The sequence below is a fragment of the Bombus vancouverensis genome, chromosome 6 (assembly GCF_051014615.1).
Source record: "Bombus vancouverensis nearcticus chromosome 6, iyBomVanc1_principal, whole genome shotgun sequence".
Classification (NCBI taxonomy): domain Eukaryota; kingdom Metazoa; phylum Arthropoda; class Insecta; order Hymenoptera; family Apidae; genus Bombus; species Bombus vancouverensis.
In genome coordinates, this window is record NC_134916.1 from 7,856,576 (window position 1) to 7,870,006 (window position 13,431).

Below are 13,431 nucleotides of genomic sequence, written 5' to 3' on the forward strand. Positions count from 1 at the left end.
ATCGAGAAATTTCACGTTTATCAAACACAAATCTTCTATAAGTAGGAGTTATTCTTCCCTTCTTGTAATCTTTCCACAACATAAACCACTGTTCGTATATACAAACATATCCGTATTGACAAAACAAGAAATGAACAAAAAAAAAAAAAAGGAATGCTTACGATAGCAGCAGGTCTTTACCTATGAATTATGAAGTTTCGAAGGAACTAAAGATCTGCCATGCATTTACCGAATGAATTGTGCAAACGATACAAATATGTCTAATAGTGGACAATCTACCCTTACTTCGCAGTGTTGCAATCGTTTATAATAATATTATAAGTAACGCGCGATAAATGCGAGAGTTATGAGAATTATACGTGATCTCTACTGCCCACATAGAGCGTAAATGAGTGTATGTAACGTTTAACTTGACGTTAGATATCCTAACATATTTAAATATGTTGCTAATTATAAATACATATGGTTACGATCAGATAACCGTATAGAATAGGGCTCAGCGATAGGTTTCATCGAAATAAAATATATAAGAAAATTCCACATCAAATTAATTGCGTTTTCTAATTTTACTCTTTCATCGTTTGTAATTTTGAAGTAAATTGCGTGTAGAATTTTTCTGACATCCTAAATACAAAAATACATGTCATGTTCTTTGCTCTTTCTTATGCAAGTTACACATTCTATATCCTACCGTATCTTCTGCCATATATTTGAATTATCTCTTAATTTCTTATTTTTGAAAGGAATGTTAATAAGGATGCTGTAATTGAATGCACAATGTAGTTTTCGTATTAAATAAATCGTAAAAAATCGCTTGGTAAATTACTGTTTCCGCAGATCATATTAATTTAACGTGGAATAATTGCCAGATCCTATGATATCAAAGAAGTAAAAATATAATTTTGAAGGAGGGAAACGAAAGAAGTAAGTCGTAAGGTAAAGAGCATATGCGTAAAATGCAAACATATAATAAGAAAATGATAAGCGTACCTTTATCCTAGACACAGCTTCCTCTGCCTGACACATACGAGTCGACTTGGTAGGTTCTCCTTCGCAGACGAGCTGAGTAGATCCGAGATATCTGGCTCGGAACAATACTCCTTCGATCAAAACTGAAGAATCGTTGAGAAGAGCTGAAATGTTCAAAGAAACGTACCATTTAGACTTCTCACGCGATCTCTCCTTCTTCAAATTGCCGAACAACAAAGAATAATCGAACGATGACTGAACAAGTCTAATTGAAGACGCGCGTATTGGAACAGGAACGCTTCCCATCGAGGTTTCATCATTTTTTAAATTGTCTGTTAACGTTATATCCATATCTCTTATTAACCAACTGTTCGCTTGATGTCATTTTCTGATCTTTTTTAGACTCCTTACAAAATTACCAATTCTTTCTTGTTTCGCAATTAAGTATCAAAACGGTTCTGTATGCGTTGAAAGTTTTGGTATAGCAAGCAAGTATAGTACAATTTTAATGTTCTTCATGGTTCTTTAACATATTCTAATAATGAATACGTTCTCTGGTTGATTTATTTAATTTATTATCTCTTTAAATTCAACGACTAATGTCAGGCATGGAAAATTGGAACCTGCTTGAATATATATGTTTCATATATGAATATTTATTGGTATCACATAAATATTTAAATTATAATTATCAATTATATTTAATTAAAACAATATAATTTCCTTCCTTTGCACTTCTTATTCTTCATATTTCTTATACTCCATAGTTGATTTCTTGTAATAGTTCTTCACTAGTTTCAATAGATCTAAGCTTGATCCAAAGTTTCTAATTTTGTATAACTAATATTCGTATACAATTCAGTTATATAATGAATAGATAAAATGATTCCACTGAAATGGACATTCTTAATTTTTAGCTTTTTCTAACAAATCTAACATCTAAATAGATTATAAGTACATCACAGAAGTACATTTCGTACTGTACTGATCAACTTCCATAAATATTCTCAGAAAAGGAATTAGATCAAACAGTTATCAGCCGATCGGATATTATCAAGCTATCTGTCGTCATCTTATCAAAGGGTTTAAAGAGATACAAATTCATGCCTTCCAAACATGCAGTGATGTTAATATTTATAAATCAGCTAGATAATTTGCTTGCTACAGCAAAACTGTCACGTAAAATTGAAAACAATGTTGTTACTTAAGTTATCCATTAGTAATCTTATTTAGTATTATTAGTAATCTTATTCTTATTCCTTCCAAATTTATAGAAATAGCAAAATTGTAAACATAATTCTTACAGTCTTCAATCATCAATGTAAAATCAAATAACTTTCAACAGTTAACTGATTATATTACAAGTTCCAAATTTGAAAAAATGATAAATTTTACTTTAAACTACCTACCGAGTATATCCAACAGGAATGCAGCAAATGAAAGACACATTTTATACATTTATTAGTATGTACATAATTTGAAAATGAATAGTTAAAATAATCAAAATGATAGAGTTAGGAATATTTTTTAGAGTTTGTTTTGAATCGACTATAGAGTAAGATCATAGAAGTAACATTATCTATAGCGCCACATAAACATTAATCTTATTGCAGAAGATTAAATAAGCATTAATTAAGCGTTTTTGCTTTCTTAATCGATATCATACAGTATCAAATAAGATAAAAACAATTAATTTCATATACCTTTAGCTTATCATGAAGTTTTCTAACATAGCAACGTTATATTTTAATTTTCTAAAATACTTGTGATAAGCGATCTTTTTCTGATTTATCACTATATTTCTATACTATTTACAACCAGAAAAATATATCACATGATATTAAATAACATTCCTCAGTGAGTAATAAAAATTATTGTTATTTCACTTATTACAAATATTACAAAATTATTACCAAAAGCAATACTAAATAATGAAGTAACATGTACTTTGTATGTATTCGCAAAAAGTATAGAAATAGTTTTCATTACCTTCTTTATTTCTGCTTTTCTTCTTCTCTTCTTTTTCCTATTAAACATAAAAATATTTGCAATTACTTCACTACTAAAACAAGCGAAAATTCATCATACAATATTATGGATACGTGCTTTTGCAAATTATATTTTGTACCACTTATCAAAGCTTCATTCATGCAATAGTTTTTCAAATCTAACTGTCTCGATAAATAAGTTTTAAAGAAATATTTATTGCAGCTAATGTATAGTTAAACAAGTTTCAAAAGACCTTAACCCGAACCATGAGTCTCTTTTTATAAAATTAATAATTAAATTAAACTGTATGGATGTATATGCTTTTTATTTCATTGTTTTTGTATTTATCTAGCTACCTTAATATCGCGATATTGTTTTAATATTGTAATATTTTTCAAAATGCGATCTGAAAAAGAAGAATAAAAGACTGAAAAATAAAAGATAAGGCGATTACTTTTTTTTAATAAAACCGTACTTAAAGATTACCGTTACCATTTGGCTCTACTTTATTTGCATTACGAAAATAACGAAAACTGTTTTGAATTTGTTAATATGCATGCACTTGTGACGTACTATGTAACTATCTATCACTACTTCGTGTTTGCATAGTTTGTAAATTGCATTGATATGTATCTCCTTAGATTAGTATATTATACAATTCATATTTAATCACCGAAAAGGAAGAAAAGATGGAAATTATATACGAGGGGTTCAGAAGCAAATCAGAACAAGTCCATTAGCATTGAAACCGAAATAAAGAAAGTTTTTACAATTTATATGGTTGTAAATATAAATATTAAAAAAGTGATAATACTAATAAAGATACAAAAAGCGATTTTTATTATGATGGCATACGAATAAGCTTAACCGTAAGAGAAAGAAAAGAAAACGCTATGTTTTTTTAATAGAAATCAGATTAAATCAAAGAATTGTGATATGTCAAATATTTGTTCGGATTATCACTTTCAAAGCCACTGGCATCAAAGTTCATTTGATTTACCTTTGATATGAATGCTAGTGTTTTTCCCATTTACTGTAGGCAAGATTCGATAAAACCTATAATAATGCAGCGGAGTACAACGTATCAGATCAAACATGTGTTTCTTTTTCATTTCTTTCGTGAGTCGATACTCTGGACATCGAATACAATTCCTTCTTTACAACTTTCTTTACAACAAATTTTGCTAATTATTTAGAAAGCTGCCGCCACATTGAATTTCCATAACTTTTTAATATGTCGTTAAGGGCATGATTCTAAGCAATTTTTTTCTATACACGTAACCGCCACTCGATCTTAGTTTCCGAGATATTCGCAGAAACTGTCGGTATCGTTACAGTGAATATAATTGTGCATCGGATTTAAAAAGCTAACGAAGGTCCTAAATCTTATCTTTTCTTTATATGTAGTATATATAAACGAAGGTTGGACGAGCTTAAGTATTCCACGGATCTTTCGTATTACAGCTTCGTGCACAACAGCATATTAAAAATGATTACCCTTAATGGTCAGCGTTAGGTTCGAGTTAGTCTTTAAAACTTGGTCGCCGCGTTATGACTAATATAATTTGGGTAATAATAACATAATTATAATTCATACTAAGCTTTATATTTTATTGATATTATCCCGCCGGAACAAATTTTCGGACACATTTCCTGCAGCTTCGCGTATGCAGTTGTGAATAATTATTTCGATTCGTGAAGTATGGTACAAAGATAAAGAGATTAATGGTGGATGGATGTAAACTATGTCACAGGTATACGCGCATAGGTAGACCTCTCTGTAGTGATAGCGACAGCTTTCTGCAAATACTAAAAGAGTCCGGCGGTAACATGCAAAGGGAAAAGTTGTTTAAAATTTCTACAATATTTTAAAAAATCATCGAAATCTAGGACAGCATTCCTAAATAATTATCTTCAGACCCACTATCAGAGGAAAGATAATTTTCTGATAACAAAAAAGGGGAATTTTCATTTTATTCTCTCACGTTGAAATTATTCTCTAAATAACAAACAACAAAGTGTAAACTTAACGCGACTTTAAAGTGACTTACATTGATCGTCCGCTGAATAATTTTGACCACTAACTCACTGGTCGATATAAGTACCGAAATCTATTCTATATCTATGTCGGGTTTACATTAGAATTAGGGTTAGAGGCGTGAAACGAATCTTCGTTTGGATTACACGTGTCGTTATGCAATAGAGAAGACATCGACTAGTGCAAATACGATTATCATAGAACCGGACAAGTAACTGTGGTAATTAGATACTCGAGAAACTAATGACAATGATCTTAGGTTCAATAACGAATCCGCGGTCGACGGGATGATCGATGAACGTGCTCACAAAATCTAAGTCGGACGCGTAATATTCACTGGTCGTAAGGGGTTACTCTTTTCGTCGATGAGATCGCGAGAGAGAATGACTTTCCCGTCCCGATGATGCCACAGAGGAAAACTATATGGGGTGTGTCTAAGGACACGAGATCATCGGATTCGTCGAGAAAGGCCTTTGTTCAGAAAGTAAGGGAAATTGGCGTTGCTGCTAATTGGTCAATCTCCATATCGGTGGTTAGAAAAAGATGCTAGCCGCCCTCGAGGGAAAGTTGCTAGTGGGAGGCGCCCCTCGTTGAAAAATAGGTCTCCCCTATTTTCCCGTAGTTGGGACAAAGACTGTTCGTCCGTTTGAAGGACTTTAGTTAGCTAAATCTTAAGATTTATAACGGGCCCTCGGGCTAGCTGAACATGTACTGCGGAGACGCATCGACATCTGGCAATCATCTTACTCGAAGAATAGGGTCTGCGCGTGGCGAGCTACGGGACAGAGATCGTTGGAATGTTTACTGTCGAGTGTTACAATTATTTCCTTTTTAAGGGGAGCTATAGAATTGCTCCATGCCTTTGTTAGACACAGCGTTCATCCCGTAACCGCGGCTACGTTCGGCGACAGACTGTCACCTCGAGCCAAAGCTCACTATCACTAATCTCGAACAATTACAATCGGATTGAATAACTACAATTGTTTAATTACAGCTATCGTAGACTCTAGATTACAATGTTGCGGGATTATCCAAAATTCCAGAGGCTCCGGTGTTCTTTCGTCTCCGACATCCACATATAAATGTAGCTACTTTATCAATTGGAATATTTTAATAATAAAATAGTTTTTGGACTATGTAATTCATTTTCGGGGAAGTTGGACTTGCACTGATTGATTTCTGAACCCCCCATATAATGGTCTCTATGTATATAGTGGAAGAAATAGCAAATGACGTTATTGATTAGGAGGATTGTACTAAGATTACAAATAAATGCAATCAGTTACTCTAAAACTCGAAATTTTTGAGGATTCAAATATAAGGTATAAATATAGATATAAAAAACCCAAAAGGATTATAATTTTATCGAACACTTATTTTCGAAATTAATAAAATAAAAAACAAATCCTTTTGAAAAACATTCACGAGAAATTATTAGTTATTTTATGAATATCAAAATGTGATATACAATTGTAACATAGAAAAGTATCTTTAATTTTTATTTATTTAATTAATTAATAATTTAATTAATAACTATTTGATAATCATTTAATTCTTAAATAATGAGAGATTATTTTTTTTAAACAAATAACGAATAACAAGAAGATTGTAGTAAGTATATCAATTGGTATTTGTTGTTTGTTGTTATTTAACTGAATATGTTAATTGCACTAATGGTAATAATAAATGAATAGAAAAGAGAGTAGTAGCAGTATGATTAGTAGCAGCCATAATAAAAGAAGATAGGTTGATGAAATTTAATTGAAGGGGCACCTTTTTCACCTTGTTGCTGGATTCCTTGAGACTCTGAGGGGACGAGGGAGAATTTTTGGCTGGAGTCTTCTGTGGACTTGTCGTAGGTTGTGAGGGAGTAGTAACATCACAATCGGAAGGCGGAGCTTGAATAACGGAAACTACTGGAGGAGGTGAAATAGAGGCAGAAGCGGAAGTGGATACACAGGCTGAGGTCGAAGCTAAGGGTTCCGAAGGTGCTAGCGGGCTTTCTACCGGAACGACACTCAGGCTTTTCGGGGGAGTTTGCTTAGGAGTTGGCACTTTTCCACTCATCGGTGGTAACATTGTCCTAGTCTTAGGCTTCCTCCACCCCTATGTAACACCAATTATATTTATTATGTTAGTCTGTTTACCCTTAAGATAATACCCCTACACAGATCATGCACTACCTAAGGCATATTTTTTATTTACTTTAATCCTTTACTTAGTTTAACGTATTCTGAATAAACTAATCTTTATGCATTATAATATCTTTCTTCGCAGAATACACGAGAAGGGGGCGATAAAGATAGAAAAGATGTGAAATAAATTAAAATATTTTCTGTATAAAAATAACGGTTAATTTTATCTCAACAATTTTTTCTAATCGTAAATAGTTATAAAATATAAATAAGATATAAACACGAAACTATTTCGATTTTACTTGTAAGAGTTTTTATAATTCCTTTGTAAAACCCATATTTCCTTTTCCTTATTAAAAACTAATATTTAGTAATAACATTTGTAAACTATGATATTTATCTTAGTATCTTATTCAGTTAAATGATATTTTATTGTTATTAAATTTATTTATCGTTAAATAACATTATTTTATAATTAATGAACTTTACTGAACTTCTCTTAGATATTGCAGAATATTTTTAAAATATTTTTTGTATTACTAAATAAAGGATTAAGACCATTGAACAATTATATGTTATCATATCATCAAACAAGTTGTATAATATGAAAATTATTAATCTTTAACGAATAAAAGAGTTTTGTTCTTGATATATATAGGATATTCGAAACTGATTTGTCATGATCACAGCATTTTTCTACACCCTGAATCCTCGATGTGACCTTGGCCTTGACGTTAAAGATCAAATCTCTTTGTTGCATCATATTCTACTCATCGTGAAGACGAAAGGTCTCCAAGGAATCGTGGTTCGCAACACGATAGTTCTTTTGAAGAAAAAAAAAGATATGTTGAAGTTCCATTAATTTTAAAACTCGCTTTGCAATATGCTTATGCACAATTGGCAGTCAAATGCAGGAAAAGTAGCATCTATTGTCACATATGGATATCCCAGATCCATTATTATAAATTCGATATCTCCTTTTTTTTCTTTCTCGTTATTATTCCTGAAGTCGCATTTCTACATTCCGACCAAATTTCTCCCCAAGATCACGCACTGACCTTGACGATAAAAAAATTGTTGAATCGAACGATGATGCTACTCCATCTCACACTAGTCAACCGGTTCATCAATTTTCTCATAATCTAAAGTCAGGGCGTCATCTAGGAGAAAAATTGATTTGGAATGTAGAAATGCGAGTCCGCGACTGCGAGAGAGAAAAAAAAGGGAGATATGGAATTTATAATAGTGGATCTGGAGTACCTACGTATGACAATAGATGCTACTTTTCCTGCATCTGACTGCACAATATAAGCAAATTACAAATAAACTGAATTTGAAAATTAATGGAACTTTAACATTTTTTCCCCCAAGGGAACTATTGAGTTACGATTTACGATTCCTTGGATACTTTTTGTCCTCACGATGAGTAAAATACGATGCAACAAACAAAATTTTGACCTTTAATATCAACAAGGTCATGGTCAATTTTGCGACTACTTTTTTTGCAGATCTTTGACGATTCACAGAGGTGTTGAATAACGTTGTGACGCTCGTGACAAATAAGTTTCAAACACCCTGTATATAATTACTTACTAATAAAATACTGAATCAACAGATACCTTCTAACATAGAGTATCGATAATAATAATTTGTACATACATATATTTGCGTGGTTATATATGAAAAGTAATATTTTTAATACAAAGTATTTTGTTAATTGTATAATCCAAATTATAAATGGCAATAATAAAAAATACTTTACTGAATAAATAATAAATATCGGTAAGTTTTTAATTTTCATTATTAAAGGTTAAAATTATTAAAAATCTTTGACAGAACCTGGTTCAACATTTGTAAGGACTATATTCTAAATTGCTGTAAATGTTTTTTTTAATAAATATTTAGAATAATAAAAATCAACAGTAATTTTTTAAATACAAGATTTGGGAAGTTAACATGATAATATAAGAAGATAACTGTAATAATAAAAAAGTGGAGAAAAGTTAAAGTTTGTACTAGAAAGAAAACTGTACTATATGTATTCGGTATCTTTGATTAGATATTATTTTTTAATATTATACATTTCGCCTGCAACAAAATACATGACGATTTCAGTTTATATGTATAGTACATATACGTATACTGTTATCTTTAGAGGTGTGTTTTAATTTTACTAATTTGCGCGAAGATTATTTCGTCAATTCATAAGATTGTGATTTAAAAAGACCTTATTGAATAATATTATTTTATTATTATATATCTTACCTTGTCGTCGTAAAAACCCTGGTCGTCTGTTCTTTGCTGTCCAAGTAAACGATCAGTTTCGAGGTCAGTATCTGCCTCTTCTTCATCTGGACCCTCCTCGATTTCAACATCTGCTTCTTCACCCGTACGACGAACTTCCGACTCTTCGCTATTATTTTCCACGCAAATTCTCCGCCTGCCATCCGATAGACTACATTTTAGTTAGATGTTCTTAAAGAACAGTAATTACATCTCAAATACAAATATGAATGATTAATTTATTATGCAAAATAGTTTCTTTTTTATAATATTTTGTATTCTTAATATTTTTATTTTACAATAGATTATTGAGACTATGCCGTTTAAACAGTACAAATATTTATATAAGAAAATATTCAGATTAAAAATTTATAATAATGATGTTTATAATAACTAAAATAAATATATGTATTACTGTCAATAAAGAATACTCTGTGGATTGATGTGTATGATAGTAACAATAAATACTATTGTAGAATAGATAAAATCTTACGTTATAAATTATTTATGTAAATATAAAGATGTTTAACAGTACACATAATTCATGTTTGTAATTTTTATTGCTCATATCGGGCATTTTAATGCAAATTTTAAAAGAATGGAATATGATACTGAAAGATTTTATTTAAAATTTTGAAAGAACAAGAGAAATAGCAAAAATACTAATATAGAACTTATAAATTAAAATTCGAATATAATTGCTGTTGCCTTAATTCGTATTAAAAATATACAAATATTTGCAAAACTAATAAAAGAATACAAACTTTAAAAAAAGGAAAGTGAAATACCTTGGTATCCAAATAGGACTGACATTAGGTTCAGCTGATTCTTCTGTAGAAGATTTTACAGGTAAAGTCTTAGTCCTTTGCAAAGCCATTCTAATGTCTTTAATAGCAGCTTCAACTTCACCACCTATTTCTAGATTAACACTTTGTCTAGCCTGAGGTGCTGGTGGTGGTGGTGTGCCAAGAGGATCCAAACCATCAAGCTGAAGCTCATTTGTATCATATGAATTTTCTTTCTTAGGAACAAATAGATCAGGCGATGAAGTTTTTAAGGAATGCAAAATATCTTTGCCGACATTTAAGCCAGAGAGATCTTTCCCAACTGAATCATTCTCCGTGGTAGCTGGATGAGTACTATCATTAATACGACTACGTTGAATAATTTCTTTTTCAATTTCATTAATTTGTCGCTTCATCAACATCACAGTTGGATTATTATTATCAGTATCACTGGCGTGTCCACTAGATAAGCCATCTTCAAGAACTGGCATGCTAGCATATATTCTCAATGAATCTGAATTATTTCCTAAATCACCAACTGATCCAAGAAGACCACTAGCTGGTATTAATTCATTATCCATCATCATTAATGAAACTTCACTATCGAGATCTCCACAATTACTGTCGCAATCAGTTGTTTCAGGACTCAATGTAAAATTGCGAGAGTGCCCAACTTGCAGTCCAACCTCTGTTTCTCCGAGATCCTCACTACTTCCAGTACCTACTGAGAGGTCTAAGAAATTATTTTCATGTTCACCGGCCTGAAAAGAGACGAAACACTAAAATTCAAGTAAATATAACTTCATTTTAAGTAAAACGATGCTATGTAATATATTTTGGACTTTATCTTTTTTTTTATTGTAGATCGATTTTTGATGATTAACTTCAAATTTGATTAATGGCTTATATATAAATAAAAATTACTATATATACACATTTAGAAATTTGTTTGTATGAATATTCTTACATTTTGTGGAAAATCTGCTCTTTGTTTCTTGGGAGATTCATGAACTAGAACTTCCTCTGTTGTTGGTGGACCACTAGCTAATCGTTGACCAACATAAGCACTTCCTCCTTGTCTCCGCAGTTCATAATCCAAATCCTTGAGAAAAGAGTATGATTATAAGCGGTAGTTTAAAACATAGTTACCATCATAGAAAAATCAATTTTAGTACAAGCAACAAAAGCCAGAAAATGCTTTTTAATATAAATCATGTGCTAACATTATAAGATAAAGTTACATTAAAAGAATTAAAAGCTTTAACTAAGGCATGAATAAGCTTAAAATGTTTATAATATTAAATGTGTGTTTATGTAAATTTTACTTCCGTCGATTATAATACATATAAAATAAACAAAATGTTGATACCTGAAATGGGAAAGACTCAGTACTGTTTTCCTTTTCTTTTGTTGGTGGTGGACATTTAAAGAATTCCTCAAGTACTTTTCGAGTTTCTGAGAATTCATATAAATAATCAAATGTACTACCACCAGACGATACCAGATTGCTTATATTATCTGTGGGTATAGTTGATGGTTTTAAAGAGTCTTCTTCTTCATCTTCAATTTTAGGAGATGGAGGAGAGGCATTTACAGCTTGATCATCAGAATAATTTATATTTGTTTCTACCACAGCCTTTTCTACGATGATTTCTGCAGAAGTATCCTCCTTCTAAAAAGAAACATGAAAATATTCTGTAATTTCTATTTTCTTGATACAATAATGTAGCCTTCCCTCTTCCTTCTCAAATTTGAATTTTATTAAATTTAAAGATAATTATACATATATATAAACTTATAAAAGACTTTAAAAATTGTTAAGGTGTTTAAGTTACACTATACATTTTGTATAATAACACAGGAAAATATAGCTATTCATTTGAAACATACCTCATTATGACTTGGCGTTGTCGGTAATACTCTCTGTGGAAAACCAGGCCTTGGTGTCATGTATACAGATGGTGATGACAAAAGGCATGGAAGTTGAGTATCACGTACTCCATAACGTCGTGGACTTTCAGAATATTGTGCTATTGGTAATTCACCAATTACTCTTGTTACTTTGTGATTACGTTCTGAAGATGGTGAGTCTACTTCACAATCACTAGCTGGAGTAATAACCTAAAAATATATGTTCTATATAGTATTTAAAACTTTATTTTGGATAATAATGCATAAAAAACATTTTACTTCTCAATTGCTTTACTATATTAAATGTTTTAAATAATTTTATTATATTCATCCTACAAAGGAAGATGTAATGAAATCTGATCATTTATTTAATTGTGTAAATACAAATATAATTAATAGATAAAACAAGCAAATAAAAATATGCACCTTAAAAAATTCTGAAGTATTACGATGATATGCCGTTGTTGGGCTCGGTGTACTTCCAATGCTAGAACTTAATGGTTCTGGGGGAATGCGACCTCTTTGAGATTCCTCAGTTTCAAGGCTTAAATTAGTTGGTGTAACTTGATTGGTATTGTTAGAAGTTAAGTCTAGTCGCAAATTTTGCCAATTATCATCAATGTCATCAAAGACAACTACTTCACCATCACTAACGATAGCCATGCTTCTTGCTGGCGTAGTATGATTTGATTGATAATCTATGCAGCTTTTTGACAATCCATAATCAAGATCCGCAGTATTTTTTGATATACCATATTCTACATTATTGCTATTCAAAATTGAGTCATAGTTAATAATACGATTGCTGTGATTGCTCTTAGGGGAATCATAGTCAATAGATTTTGTTGGATTATGTCGCACCGAATGTATTTCTGAAGAAAATACAGTTTCTGTGACTTCTCTATTAGAACGCTGCTTTCTTGTATCACCGCATCTAAAAATTCAGTCATATATAATTTGTATTATTATATACAATCCTTCATCAGGAAAATAATACGCAACTAATTTATTAAATATGATAGTCGTATGAATAAATGAAATTTTTCTTGTTCAATTCTATCATATATTTTGTATATTAGAAGTAGATAATACTTTTCAAATTACCGGCTTCTTAATTCCCATATAGTTTGAGTGTTTGGTGATTTATTATTTCTTTTAACTGATAGCTTGTTATCTGTTTGAATGTCTTCATTATTTAATGAATTTGATGCCGCAAGAAAGCGTGATTTTCTAGCTGCTACTTTACCTCGACTCTGAGAAAAAACTTCTCGTCCACCAGCAATTTCTATAATTCTAAAAAGATAATAATTATTTAAATTAA

General features: G+C 31.0%; 1 protein-coding gene across 9 annotated transcripts in view; it reads right to left on the reverse strand.

Annotated features, from left to right (window-relative positions):
* The window catches only part of LOC117158091 (uncharacterized), a 37,399-nt gene that overhangs the window by 15,219 nt on the left and 8,749 nt on the right, over positions 1–13,431 (reverse strand). For 2 of the 9 annotated variants that reach the window (XM_076619196.1, XM_076619200.1), the window contains exons 4-13: positions 13,215–13,403; positions 12,537–13,044; positions 12,090–12,320; positions 11,569–11,871; positions 11,167–11,301; positions 10,203–10,960; positions 9,397–9,586; positions 6,770–7,102; positions 2,959–2,995; positions 991–1,112 (exon numbers count right to left, since the gene is read on the reverse strand). In XM_076619196.1, coding sequence (XP_076475311.1) covers positions 991–1,112; positions 2,959–2,995; positions 6,770–7,102; positions 9,397–9,586; positions 10,203–10,960; positions 11,167–11,301; positions 11,569–11,871; positions 12,090–12,320; positions 12,537–13,044; positions 13,215–13,403 — 2,806 coding nt within the window. Of the gene's footprint in view, positions 1–990; positions 1,134–2,958; positions 2,996–6,769; positions 7,103–9,396; positions 9,587–10,202; positions 10,961–11,166; positions 11,302–11,568; positions 11,872–12,089; positions 12,321–12,536; positions 13,045–13,214; positions 13,404–13,431 lie in introns of all 9 variants that reach the window. The other 7 variants (XM_033336640.2, XM_076619199.1, XM_076619195.1 and 4 more) reach the window with 6 other exon arrangements.